This window comes from Perognathus longimembris, chromosome 9, assembly GCF_023159225.1.
Source record: "Perognathus longimembris pacificus isolate PPM17 chromosome 9, ASM2315922v1, whole genome shotgun sequence".
NCBI lineage: Eukaryota > Metazoa > Chordata > Mammalia > Rodentia > Heteromyidae > Perognathus > Perognathus longimembris.
The window spans coordinates 49,880,335-49,894,606 of NC_063169.1; the positions used below are offsets into that span (position 1 = coordinate 49,880,335).

Here is a 14,272-nt window from a genome sequence, read left to right on the forward strand (position 1 = left end):
TCATGCCTATAATCTTAGCTACTCTGGGGGCTGAAGGCTAAGGTTCAAGGCTAGTCCACGCAGACAAATAGGAGACTCATCTCCAGTCCACCAGCAAAATGCCTGAAGAGGAAATGTGACTCAAGTGGTAGAACATCAGCCTTGAAGAAAACAGTAAAGCAAGAGCTGGAGGCCTAGAGTTCAAACCCTAATACAGGCAAAAAAACAAACAGTAACAAACAGAAATTTTTATTTTAGAGACCACATCTGCACTACATATGAAACCCTAATCTTCATTTCAGGGCATTTTCTTCCTGTCCTTAGGTAGAGGAATTTGGAGGGAAGATGAATGTTTTCAAATTCCTTTATGTGCAAAATTTAAAGGAACCTTGGAATTAAGGAAAATAAAGATCCAAGCTTTTCTGATGTTGATTTTAACAGTCAAGATCCAAAAACAATCTGATTATAATAGATTGAACTCTTAATTTCCTTTTAGACATACACAAGTCATTACTTGACACTCTTACCTTTCTGACACACAACTTTTATTCACTTTATTAGAGGAAAAATACTTTTCTTTTTTTTTTCTCTGAAGAGAAATAAGGAGATTTTTCAAGAAAGATGTTGACTTTGCAGCTTTTTTGCTAATCTAGAAGCAATTAAGAAGAGAGTACTGGGAAAAAGTAAAACATTATCATACTAAAATGGGCTCCAAAAACCAAGGCTGACTAGGAACCATTCGTTGTCTAGCATATAACCACTGCCACATTTGCTTTTCAAATACTTGTGAAAGCATTTGGCATCATTTCCCAAGAATCCCACAGGAATACCACTTCCTTGTTTTTTCAATAGTATTTCAAATGTTGACATACTTATTGAACTATTTTTGGAAGACTTAGTTCAATCTACCTTCAAGGCTCAAGATGCAAATATATAAAAGCTACAGGACACCCTGTTAGCGACCCAACTTGGCAAGCTTCCCAAGTTCTCCAAGAAAATTTCAATTGCTACTCCATTAACAGCCAAAAAGCACTGTGTAGAGGGAGCAACTGTGGATACAGGGAGAGCTTGGCTATGCAAACAGCTCCTTTAGTAAACTGCTGAATGACATTTAACCTCTACCTGACTTGTTTCTCTTACTTGTCAGACCTAAGACACAAAATTCTTTTCAAGATCAAATAACAAAAAAATTGAGAACTTGTGTTGAAAAGCAAAATTGTTTAACATATACAAATAAAAAGCATTTTAAAGGGGAATAGAAGTCTATATGCCAGTCAGAACATACCATTCTGTACTATTAAGAAAATAAAAGTATGATTACAGAAAACACATTGAAACTAACCACTGTCTAATCAATGCTATTTACATACCTATTTTTCATTTTTGTCAAATCTTGTATTAAGTATTTTGTACTTGTCTTTCAAGTTACTTTAAAAGTATTCACTTTGATACTTCAGATTATTGAAACCATACTTCTGAGGTACTTATATATTTTTTTGATGCACACTGACATACACATGAATAAAGACTCAGCCACCCATGGTGGCACACATCTACAATACCAGCACTCATGAAGCTGAGGCAGAAGGATAAAGAGTCTAAACCAGACTGGAATACATAGTAAAACTGTGTTTCGAAATAAATGCATACATGCAAGCATGCAAGCATACATATATACATACATATATACATACATACATAGTGAAAGATTCATCTATGTAACATCTTAGTTAACCTACTTCTGCATTTGGAGGAAATATTGTCTTTACTTATTGCCTACAAAACATTCTCCATTAATGAATAAAGGATCTTAATTTATAAGTTCTTAAAACCCACTGTGTACCTTAACATTAATGTCATATATTCATGGGCAGGAGATCCTCCTGGAGCTTCCTCAGACCACACAGGCAGTACTAATCATCTATTCAGAATCTCCTACTCTATTTCAACTTCCCTGAAGCCCATACATAAAAATTCCAAACAGGTACCCTCACATTAGTGTAATTCCCACTCCTTATTTATGCTTTACCTAGTAATGAAAATGTTCTCCCAAACAGTGTTTATCAGAACCTGTATGAATTCAAAGACTGATCAAAACCAAAATCATAATTAAAGAATATTCAGTTTTATATATGGAAACTCTGTCACTTTAAAGAGAGACAAGCTAAAACACTCAAGTAATAAGACATTCTATAAACTCTAAAAAAAGACTGCCACTTCTGGTTTCACTGTGTATTTTTAAATGTATCAAGTGTATAATATTTTTTATACTGTGAAACATCACAGGAAAAACTATAATACAGATTCTGAGTATTTGAAGGAAACAATATCTTGTTCAATCGCTTAGCAATTATCCATTCCCATCTACCTAAATAACAATCAATAACCTGATTTTTTTTTTTTTTGGCCTGTTAATCTAACTGTACTCAGCAAATGGCATGAAAAAAAAAAAGTACAATTTCTTTATCACTACAATCTCTACCAAATGTTAACTACCACAGTCTACAATAATCTTATTTTGTTTTCAGTACTTGGACTTGAACAGGGGCACTGACCCTTAATTAGCATTCTAACACTTGAGCCATAGCTCCACTTCCAGCTTTAGGGGCTAGTTAATTGGAGACAGGAGCCTCTTCGAACCTCAATCCCCAGACCTCAACCTCCTAAATAGCTAGGATTATAGCCATGAGCCACTAACACTGGCTTAATTTTGTGTTTTTGTCTGGTTGGTTTTGTATGTGTTTGGGCACACACCCCAGTCCTGAAGCCTGAACTCAGGTCCTAAATACTGTTTAGCTCAAGGCTAATACTCTACTACTTGAGCAACAGCTCCACTTCTGGCTTTTTAGTGATGTACTGCAGATAAGAGTCTCACCTACTTTCATGCTGGGGGTGGCTTCCAATTAAGAGCCTCAGATCTCAGCCTCTTATGCGGCTAGAATTACAGGCATGAGCCACCAGGATCCAGCTTGAATTTTATGTATAATCAGTGTAAACTGTATTCAGTGGGTTGAACATGAGCTAATTTGTTTCAAATTTTTATTAAAATGACAGCAAGGAAATTTTAAAAAAACAAAAATGCAAATCCCCTAAGGGGGAAAAAAAAGAAAAGAAAAACAGCAACAGGAGAAAGTTAGGCCAGCAGATAAGATATACCATAAGAATTTGAGAAGATGGAAAACAGATGTACAAAATAATTGGCTTAGCAGAGCAAAGGAAGCTGAAACTTGAGTGCTGTTTTGGTGGAGGATTACAAGAAAGAAGCTTATTATTGGAGAAGCCCTAAAAACCTTGTATTTGTAGATGCAGCAGGATGGTAGAATAGGCTTTTCCAGTACTAGTCCACCCATATAAACATCATTTAAACAATTACCCATGCACAATAATACCTTCATAAGACTAAGGACAAAGAAGGCCTTGGGTTCATAAACATTTGTGAAACTAAACTTTGGGCTTCCAGTATGTTCCCCTGCTCTCTTAGAAAAGATGTAAGTTTGTAACCAATAACAAAGCATAAAAATATTTTGTCATTTCAGTTTCAGGGAACATAGGTTTAGATAGCTCCGAAAATCCTGATACAACATTTAATAACCAAGCACACCAGAAAATTAGAAAATAAGTCACTGAATGCATTTATCTCTGGATAGTAGAAAACTATCATTAAAGTTTAGGGCATTTGTCTGCTGCTACTCCTTATAATTTCTGAAGTGTTACCTGACTTTCTAAATCATTTATAGGTCCTGTAAGAAATGTTCTCTGTACTATAAATTAAATAGCAAAACAACATAAAAACACATGGGAAAAAAGTAGTGGAGGATCAAAACATCACATTTTTGATGTGTCTCACACATCTAAAGTCGTATTTTATTTTGATGCATCTTATGCTCTCACATTTTTTTAATGTTGAAAAATCATACTGGAAACATAGCATGAAAAACAAGGTGAAGGGGCTGCAATGTAGCTTAGTGGCAAAGTACTTGCCTAGCAAGTGCAACGTCCTGAGTTCAATCCCCAGTACCAAAAAAAAGGAAAAGAAAAGAAAAGAAAAAGAAGGTGAAGAAAGCTTTACAAAAACTGACAGGCATGGGATCAGACTCCTGTAATCCCGGGACTCAGGAGGCTAGAGCAGGAACATCATCAAGTTCAAAGCCAGCCTTTATTACACATCAGACTGTCCCAACAAAACACCACCCAACCAAAAAAAAATTTTTAAAAACAAAAAACAAAAACCCAAAATACTTAAACAGTGACAGCTGGACATCTAATAATATTAAGGACATTTAAGTATAATGGTATTACAGTTGTACTTATAAAAGTCTTTATATCTTCTACTTACTGAAAAGGAAAATGATAAAGGTAATACTGAATGAGCTTTTCAAAAGTAGAACTTAGGCTGGGATCTGAGGAGCACAATTCAAATCTAGGCAGGAAAGTCTGTGAGATTCTTTCTTCTCTCCAAAAAACTACTCAGAGAAATCTAGACGTGTCACTGTGACTCAAGTGACAGAGTACTAGTCCAGAGCACAAGAGGCTCAGGGACAGTTCTGAGACCCTGAGTTCAAGCCCCAGGACCAGCAAAGAAAAAGGAAAATTATGCATCTCATGGTGTTGTCTAGGAATGGGAACTCTGATCCCTAGTCTTTTGACAACAGGAATCTGATAAGACCAAAAATGGCCACAACAACCAGATAAGTACTCTGTGTCCAGAGACTCAAGCTGTATGTCAAGAGGTTACCTATTATTTTATGTACATTTTTAGTAAGCATACGTATTATTTTCTTTATCTCCTATCAGGCACATAGTACCAGTTCTTTTTCAACACTTAATAGGTAAATCAGGACTGCTTGTTCCTAAGGGCCAAGTTTTCTTTTTTAGAACACCAATTCAGAGCGAACTAAACATGTGTTCTCCCAATTTCAACTCCTAACACTCCAAATACAGTTGATTTAGTTTCTCATTTTGACTTGACTGACATGTAATAAAAGATTAAAGGATGACATGAAAAAAAATCTTCAGAAAGGTAAAGATCATATAAATAGGGCACAATTATGAGCTGAGGGAACATAATACTAGGGTTCAGTGAACTGAACAATCTGAACAGTAAGTCACAAAATTAAGCAGAAAGTCACAAAGACTTTCCTTCCAGATATTACTGAGGGCCTAGGACCTTATGGGCATTGACTAATGGGTTCCATAAACCATGAATCTGATGGTAACCCAAAAGTTATTCTTCACAAAAGCAGAAACAGGAAATAACTGCTGGCTCAAGAGGTAGAGAAGGGAATGTGGCTTAGTGGTATAGTGCTTGCCTAGCATGTATGAAGCCCTGGGTTCGATTCCTCAGTATGCAGAAAAGGCCAGGAGTGGAGCTGTGACTTAATTGGTGGAGTGCTAGCCTTGAGCCCCAAGACTGGCAAAAAAAAAAAAAAAAAGGTAGAAAAGCCCTATTACGGCAGAATACACTTTAATGTCTTACAGATCTATGCCTTTTTCCATCTTTCAACTGGTATTTACAGAAGATGGCAAGCCAGAGGCCTGTGGCTCTCAGGAAACTGAGATCTGAGGACCATGGTTCAAAGCCAAGCCTGGGCAGCAAAGTCCATGAGACTCTACTCAAGCAAAACCAAAAGTGGCTGTGGTTCAAGTGATAGAGAGCTAGCCTTGAGCCTAAGAAGCTCAAGGATAGTTAATGCCCAGGCCCTGAATTTAATCCCCAAGACCAAGATGGAAAAAAAAAAGATGTCAACACAATAGTCTAAACAGTCAACAGTCTAATGCAAATGATTGAAAAAATGTACAGGTAAAATTAAAGGACAAAGTGACCAAGATTGTGTCTGAATTTAGTTTAGCCCCTATAAATAGGTAAAGGGGCTCAAAAAAAAAAAAAAAGAAAGAACTGAGTCAGTGTAAAAAAAAAAATTATGAGTCCAAGATGGTATGCAAACTACATGCAAAAATGTGTTTACCACATAGTCACAAGCAATCCACTAGGCCTTTTCTTAACAATTTTCACAGATGCCAAGCACTGTTGTGAAGCATTTCATAAGCATAAGGTCATTTAATCCTCATATAACCCTGAAACAGGTACAACTGTCCATGGCATAAAGGCAACTTACCCAACACCAAATAATATGGGCTTGTTACTGATCCTCTGTAATCAACATTTTCATCAAAAAATTTTGTGAGAAAATATAAATACATCATTGCTGGGTGCTGGTGTCTCATGACTATAATCCCATCTACTCAGGAGGCTGATAATCTGGACAATTTTCTTTCAGGATTAGCTCAAGCAGAAAAAAACAAACAAAAAAAGCCTAGAGTCCATCTCCAAAATAACCAGCAAAAAACAGTGCTGGAGGCATGGCTCTAGAGATAGAATATTAGCCTAGCAAGTTCAATGCCCTAAGTTCAGACCCCAGTACTATGCACAAAAAAATTTAAAAACTTCATGCACAGATAAGAACACAAATGACTAAGATTATGTCTGAATTTATTTTAGCCTCTATAAGTGGGTAAAGAGGCTCGAGAACTTTTTTTCAACTAAATGGAAATAAGCACAATCAGGTGGCGAGGCAAATCAATGAAAGTACATTAAAATAACATAAAAATGAAAGAATACCTCTTAAAATAATTCACAACCATGTTTATTTCCCAAATTTATCTCGTATTTATTCTCTCCTACAGCTCCACCCAAAAATATCTGGAGCTCTCACTTTCTCTTTCACAGTTTGCCTAGAAATACAACTTGACTTACAATCTCAGGCAGTTTAGGAATCCCTGGGGCCCAATATGAGAGCAGGACCTTCCCTCCTAGTCCCACTCCTGAGTTAAATCATCTCCAAGCTCTCTTCTGACCCATCAGGTAAATTAATATAAACTTTAAAAAAAGAAGTCTAAATCAAAGGGAAAAGAACCAAGGAATTATTACAGATAAACTACATGTTAATATTATATATGTTGCCAGAATAGGAAACTAAAGAATAGGTAGAAAACTCAGCCCTATTGTCACAATAATGAAAGCCTATCACAAGTTTTATATAACTGAGCTCAGGGCTTGGAAAAAGTGACTAGACTAGATAGTTGATAACCAGACCTGTATGGCAAGTTTTTTGAACCATAATTATCCTGGAGAAAGGCAACTGAAGGGTGATATAAGTATTTGAAAATTCTTTCAGGACATTCTGGTTGACAGCCAGGTGATAGCAAAGCAACTCAAGAGAAAACCTGAAAATCTAAGTTTAGTTTACATATCATGAATTTACCCACCTGACCTGACCTGAATACAAGCCCTAGAATGGCACCAAATAAACATATCAACTTAGCTATGTAATGTTAAAACCTTTAGATATCAGAAAAGATAGTTCTTCCCCAATTTATTTCATATTAGCATAGTGATTATTTGGGAACAACTCATATATATTCAAACCTTTATGACTCTTTTTAATTTGCTAAAATAGAAATATCAAAGTGAGATGAGAAGCACCTGTAAAGTGAAAAAGAATTTCCATTTTAAAAGTAATTAAGAGGGCTGGGAATGTGGCTTAATGGTAGAGTGCTTGCCTAGCATGCCTGAAGCCCTAGGTTTGATTCCTCAGTACCACATATATGCACAGAAAAAGCTGGAAGTGGCGCTGTGGCTCAAGTGGTAGAGTGCTAACCTTGAGCAAAAAGAAGCCAGGGACAGTGCTAAAGCCCTGAGTTCAAGCCCCAGGAGTATCACCAAAAAAAAGGTAATTAAGAATATGAAATTATACACGGTTTCCAATGTACTCAGATAAGATACAGAGATAGTGCAGGTACAACCACAGGAAGGGGATACAAGAAGATCATCAATAATAGAAGCTACGGTTACACAAAGCACGCTGAAAGTAGTTACAACAGTGATATAAATACTGGTATTAGAAATAGGAAACTGAAAGGGAATACCAAAATCAAAAGCAATACTTGCAAAACTGTTTGGTGTAAATAAACTGAACAACTCATGGGGGGGAAAGGGAAAGGGGGAGGGGGGAAGGGGGGAATGAGGGAGGAGGTAACAAACAGTGTAAGAAATGTATCCAATGCCTAATGTATGAAACTGTAACCTCTCTGTACATCACTTTGACAATAAAATTTTTTAAAAGAATATGAAATTAGCTCAATTTCTATCTTAAAAAATAAAACAAGCAGTAGGTAGACACTGACAAGCCATATGACATCTATTATTATAATATCAAGAGGTAAGAAATTTTAAATAAGAAAATTCAGTGGGGGGAGAGGGAAAGGGGGAGGGGGTGGGGGAATGAGGGAGGAGGTAACAGTACAAGAAATGTACCCAAGGCCTAATGTATGAAACTGTAACCTCTCTGTACATCACTTTGACAATAAATAAGTATAAAAAAAATTCAGGGAAAAAACACAGATTTACATTAAAATAAATGCTATTTCTCAAACCAGGGAAATAATTTGTTAATTATTTACCCTTTGAGACATAAAAAGCACGTGTAAGAATCCTACACACCACCAGAGGTGAGTGACTCAAGCCTGTAATCCTAGCTACTCAGGCTGAGAATTGTGGCTCAAAGCCAACCCAGGCAGGAAAATCTTTGAGACTCCTATCTCCAACTAATCACAGAAAAAGCCCAAAGTGGCACTGTGTGAGTAAAAAGGAGTTCAAGGACAGCACCCAGGCTGACAGTTCCAGCTCCAGGATGGTGGGGGGAGGGGGGAGGAGAAACCCTTACCAACCAACCCAACCACAAAAGGGAGATTTTTTTAAACTAGACTTTTTTCATTTTATTATTTATTTTTGTCAAGGTGATGTACAGAGGGGTTACAGTTACATATGTAAGGCAGTGAGTACATTTCCTGTTAAACTTGTTACCTGCTCCCTCATTTTTCTCCCACCTTCTCTCCTCCCCAATCCTCTCCCTCTCCCCCCAGATGTATAGTTTGTTTACAGCATCTTGTCTTGTATGTAATACTGTCACATTGGTTCACTTTTTACCCCTTTTCTCACCATTTTGATGAAAAACTAGATTTTCTTGAAAAATGGGTTTAAAAATAAAAATCTTTTTATGATCTCCATATTTCTACAAAAAGACCAAATATTAAAATCCAATAATCTTTACTTTAAAAAAATCTCGGGGTTGGGGATATGGCCTAGTGGCAAGAGTGCCTGCTTCATATACATGAGGCCCTGGGTTCGATTCCCCAACACCACATATACAGAAAATGGCCAGAAGTGGCGCTGTGGCTCAAGTGGCAGAGTGCTAGCCTTGAGCAAAAAGAAGCCAGGGACAGTGCTCAGGCCCTGAGTCCAAGCCCCAGGACTGGCAAAAAAAAAAAAAAATCTCAATATACAAAGATTCAATGAATCCTTCAAATATTTAAGTAAAATCTTTAAGTACTCACTAGCAAATATCCCTCCTCCTTTCTATGAAATACACAATTTATAGAAAAACACCAAAAAAAATTCTAGATTATAGTTTCTTTTCCTTTGACTTTGTAATAACTTCTAAAAAACATACTATTAACAGCTAACATAGAGGCCACTACCCATAGCTAATGACAACAGGCACTGATTCCACTGTAGATTTTAGTCTGGGGCATTCCTCAATGATAGCATCTTATGAGTATCAAGTTACCGATTTATGCCAAAACATGGCATTCCCAAAGGATGCTCTGTCTAGAGTATATGGGGGAATCACACACAATCTCCTATTTACGCAGATCTTCTGAAGAGGATGCAAATGTTTGTGTGTTGAGGGAAAAGGAGCAAGGGCTAAGAGTAGATTTGCTGCCTACTAAACAGTTCAGCCCTGAGATTCCAAGATTCTATATAACAGCAGTAAATTAGGGTTTGGCTAGTATTTGCTAACTACTGAAGCCAGCAGAAACATTTACTTGAGGCTTTTAAATCTGTTTAAGGATAACTAGCAGTTAGTACTGTGATTCTGAATCTGGAAAAAAAAAAAAACACGTCACTGAAAGTGTTTCTAAATAAAGGTGGGTGGAGGAGGTAGGCACATTTCCTTTGTTTTCTCCAAGTACACAATACAGATTTCAGAAATGAAAAATGTGACTTGGTGGTACTGATCCTTATAAACTGTTTTATTACTTCATTTTTAAGCTAGTAATTCTTTTTTTCAAAAAGTTCGCACAAAACTTTTAAACAGATTATCTGAATTCATAAAAAAGAAAGAAAAATGTCTGTTTTCCTGTAAAAAGAGAAACAATGGGGTGGGGAGGGAATTAACCTCCCACAGCTAAATCGCTGCTATATAAAATATAAACCCCACATTCCTAAATAAAATGGCAAAGATACAAACCTGGTAGGTCACTAGCCACAGTAATATGAGAGTGGTGATTCAGAGAAGAACGTGATGTTAAACATAACTATACAATATTACTAATTACAGAGAAATTTTACCAATAAATATTTTGGTTGAGGACTGCTTTGTCATCTTTGCAAGTATTTTTAGTTGAAAGTGGTTGGGTAGTACACGTGGACATGGTTCTGATATCTATTTTTACATTCTGGTCACGGGTTAGGTTTTCTAAACCAATTCTTTGGAACTAGTAATTTGGACAGGGTAAGCCACAGTTAAGCTAAGATGCAAGGCTTGGAGTTCTTGCAAATCTAATGATGGGTCCTGCTAGTCACTAATTTCTGAGGAAAGTGTGATGTGCATGATCAAACTAAGGCTGTCTCAAAATAGCGGCAGAGCTTCTGAGTTTCCTGGTATTTTACTTGTAATAATTTTTTGGTTGGCCTCCCTTCAGATTCCTCCTCTAAATCTCCAATTTCCTTCTTTTCACCTGGACTTAAACTTCAGATTTTAAAGATGGCAGAAGAGTACACAAACTAGCCTGTAATCCCAGCAGGCAGGAGGCTGAGACAGAAGGGTCAAGAATTTGAGGCCAGCTTGGCTACACACAGTGAGTTACCAAGCCAAGCCAGCCTGAGCTATATAAGACTCTGTCATAAAAAAAAAAAAAAATCAGAGTTTAAATATACATACGCAATTGCTGCAAAACATTCCACAGCAGTTTGGTATTTTACATAAAATAGCATATTTTATTGAAACTCAAGTAAAATAATTATTTAGTGTAAATAATTATAACTGTTTATCTTTTCAAATAATTGCCATCCAATTTAGATTTTAAAGTTGGAGGTTTACTGACTTAACTCATCCACACATTTTCTGGTAGGTTTCTGCACATACCATCTAACTATTTCTACTAGACGAGACTAAAGAATGGCTACGCTTCTCCATAAAAAGGGATGTTAAGGGATGTTTTAAAAGGAAAGAAACTGTCCCCCACTATTACTCTTAATGAGCAGCCTCTTGTTCTCAGCAGACTGCACACAAGACCACTACTGACTTCAGTGGGAATTCTGCCCCAAGACGTGAGAACCACAGGATAAGATTAAATGAGCCCTAAATCCACCCCATTGTTCTATCCCATTAGCACTTGTACAGTTCTCCAATAATCTCCATCGACAAGATATCTAAGGTTCGATGGTGGTTCTCAAACTGAACTGCAGAACTGACCATGCCAGCTCAGACAGGTGATGGAGCAGAGCTCTTTACAAGTTGTGTTAGATTAACAACCTGATGGATGGACTCAGTTGGCCTTTATCACAATTCAAGGCAGCATTGCAATGCAGCCCATAAGCGGCTGCAACAGCAACCCAGTGATTTCTCAAAGCAAAAGCCTACAAATAGAAACTCAAGATCATTAAGCACCATTTTTCCCCAAACTCTGTACCCGAGGATTGAACATTCCAAGCTCCATCTTCCACAGCCAAGAACTTGATTGACTTAATTTCATTCAAGTGCCACACTCAAGGGGAAAAGTAACAGGACACTGGCTAAAATGTTAATTCTCAAAACTATTAATGGATAGAGAATACAGAAATCATGTATTCCCATGAAAGAAGAACAAAAACAGGAGGAAAATAAAAATAAAAAAGGGCTGGGAATATGGCCTAGTGGCAAGAGCGCTTGCCTTCTATACATGAAGCCCTAGGTTCGATTCCCCAGCACCACATACATAGAAAATAACCGGAAGTGGTGCTGTGGCTCAAGTGGCAGAGTGCTAGCCTTGAGCAAAAAGAAGCCAGGGACAGTGCTCAGGCCCTGAGTCCAAGCCCCAGGACTGGCAAAAAAAAAAATAATAATAATAAAGAAATAAAAACAAAAAAGACTGAAGAAAATGAAAACTGTCATTTTTAAGGCAAAAAAAAAAAAGCATCATGAGGAACAAGACACCCCAGCACACACGTGCCACTTCCCACATAAGAAGTTCAAAAAAACTGAGGAAAAAGCATGATTCAGGAAAGAGAAAATAGATACTCTACATTTCCTCTAGGTTCCATCTTCATTCTCACCCACCTTGGGCTCTGGGGCAGCTGTTATGGTTACAGGAAATTTTAATGAAATACCCTGGGTCTGTAGGAAAGGCTCCGAACAGACAGCCCTCCCCCAAATAATAACACTATAAGCGCGAGCTCTTCTACCACCCAAAAAAACTTGGCCTCGCCAGAGGTTGACATCTGGAGAAGCATAATGACTACCGCAGACGCCCCTGCCGCCCAGGGCTCACGTCTCCGGTAGAGGATGGAGACTGCCCCCTCCCCGAGATGTCAATTCCCGGCCCACGGGCCCCGTTATTATATCTTCCTCCTCCTCGTCCTCCTCCCATGGCTCACCTAAAATCGTTCCGAAGCCCCTTCCCCCCCATCGCCGAAGGACAGCGGCGGCCCGCGGCGGTGACTCGGCCGGGGCGAAGGCATGGTAGAGGACCGGGGTAGGAAACCGTGAGTCCGCACAGCGACAGCTCGAGTGGCGGGGTCGCTCCAGCCCCCGACCTGCGCCACGCACGGGGCCGGCGCGCCGCCCCCCTCCGCCCGGCCCTGCGCAGCGCCCACGCGCCGCCGGCCCGCGTCTCCCCTCCGCAAGCAGCCTCCACCAGGCCCGCGCCCCCCAGGACCCAGCCGGGTTCCTCCCTCCCTCCCTCCCTCCCCTGCGGCTCCGCGGGGCCCAGACGCGTGACCCGGAGCCCCTCGCCCCGCGGACGGGACGACGGCGCGGTCCTCACCCCGTACCCATACTCAGCCGGGAAAGCGGGGAGGGGCGGGCCGGAGGACCGCAACCGAGCAAGAGATTTTGGCCCGGAGCCACGCAACACGCACACGACCGGGACCCCGCGCAGGGAGATCGGGGTGCGCTGGAGGAGGGTGAGGAAGGCAGTGAAGGAGGGGAGGGCAGGGAAGCGGGGGAGCGAGGAGCTGAGGAGAACCTCACACCCTCACCCTCCCCCTCCGCGGAGCCCGTCCCGCCGCCGCTTCCTGCCGGGGGTCAGCCGGGCTGCAGCCAGGAGACAGGGGGAAGCGGCGGGCCGCCCCCGTGCAGCTTTCACAGACCAGACTGGACCAGACCGGCCGAGACCTGCGCCCCGGATCCGCCAGTCCGCAGCCCCCGCACTCTTCCTTACCCCGAAGCCGCCCCTCAGGAGATCGCCCTCCCGCTCTCTCCAGGACCCGGGCCGCGTCTGTCCTCGCCGCCGGCAAGCCGCGCCTGCCTCCGCCCTCCGCTAGGTTTCAAATTGAAATTCCCTGGCTGGGGCCGTCAGAGCGCTCGGCACGCCGGCCCCGCCCCCTCGCGGCGGAAGCTCCGCCAGCGCTCCCTCCCGGCGCGCCCCGGGCGCGGAAACCCCCGCAGGCAGGCCACGCCCCTGTCCCCCAGGCCACGCCCCCGAGCCAGCCCGGGCCCGCAGAGGTGGGAGAGAGATAGGGGGCCGGGGGCTGGGAAGCCGGGCCCTTCCGCGGGATTGGCAGGATTCTGTCACGGGTACCAGGCAGCGGGGACGCGTTTCGCCCTCCGAGCCGCTCGAAGTAATGACAGCTAATGTGTGTGTGCGAGGCGTTCTCAGCTGAGAATCCTGACCTTAAATGCCCTCCAACTTGTAAAAGTTCTTTCTTCAAAATGCTTTCACTGACTAAATCTGCACTGGTGCTTATTCTGTGGGAGACAGTAGAGCAGATACCCGAGACACAGAATAAGGAAAACTGGCTCCCCTGGACTCTCCAGTGAAAGAAGGATTTTTCACTTTCACAGAGAGGGATTGAAGAAGTCCGGACCATTTATTCGTCCTGTGAAAAGGACTGGGGGATGGGGGGTGGAGAAAGGGCCTATCTCAACCCAGAAGCCTGGGAACCTGAACTGCAGAATATGACAGACTAACTGTGCTTGTGAAAAAAAAAAAAATCTTGAAGCCAAATTGTGGAAAGATACATCCCAACACA

At 40.8% G+C, this 14,272-nt stretch overlaps 2 protein-coding genes across 10 annotated transcripts in view; one reads left to right on the forward strand and one right to left on the reverse strand.

The window, feature by feature from the left end:
• Epb41l2 (erythrocyte membrane protein band 4.1 like 2) overlaps nt 1-13,559 on the reverse strand; it is a 171,839-nt gene extending 158,280 nt beyond the window's left edge. For all 9 annotated transcript variants that reach the window (XM_048354080.1, XM_048354079.1, XM_048354078.1 and 6 more), the window contains exon 1: nt 13,462-13,559. The gene's annotated coding sequence lies outside the window, so the exon portion shown is untranslated. The remainder of the gene's footprint in view (nt 1-13,461) is intronic.
• On the forward strand, nt 12,608-13,564 carry LOC125357585 (formin-like protein 5). The gene is made up of 2 exons (XM_048354542.1): nt 12,608-12,761; nt 12,828-13,564. Exons 1-2 carry the CDS (start codon nt 12,608-12,610, stop codon nt 13,562-13,564), a joined length of 891 nt encoding a protein of 296 aa, XP_048210499.1.
• Nucleotides 13,565-14,272: the final 708 nt, after the last annotated feature.

Coding starts and splice junctions, on each gene's coding strand:
- LOC125357585 (XM_048354542.1), top strand. CDS start 12,608: ATGTCAATTCCCGGCCCACGGGCCCCGTTATTATATCTTCCTCCTCCT. Junction 12,762..12,827: donor TCGGCCGGGGCGAAGGCATG/GTAGAGGACCGG, acceptor GGGTCGCTCCAG/CCCCCGACCTGCGCCACGCA.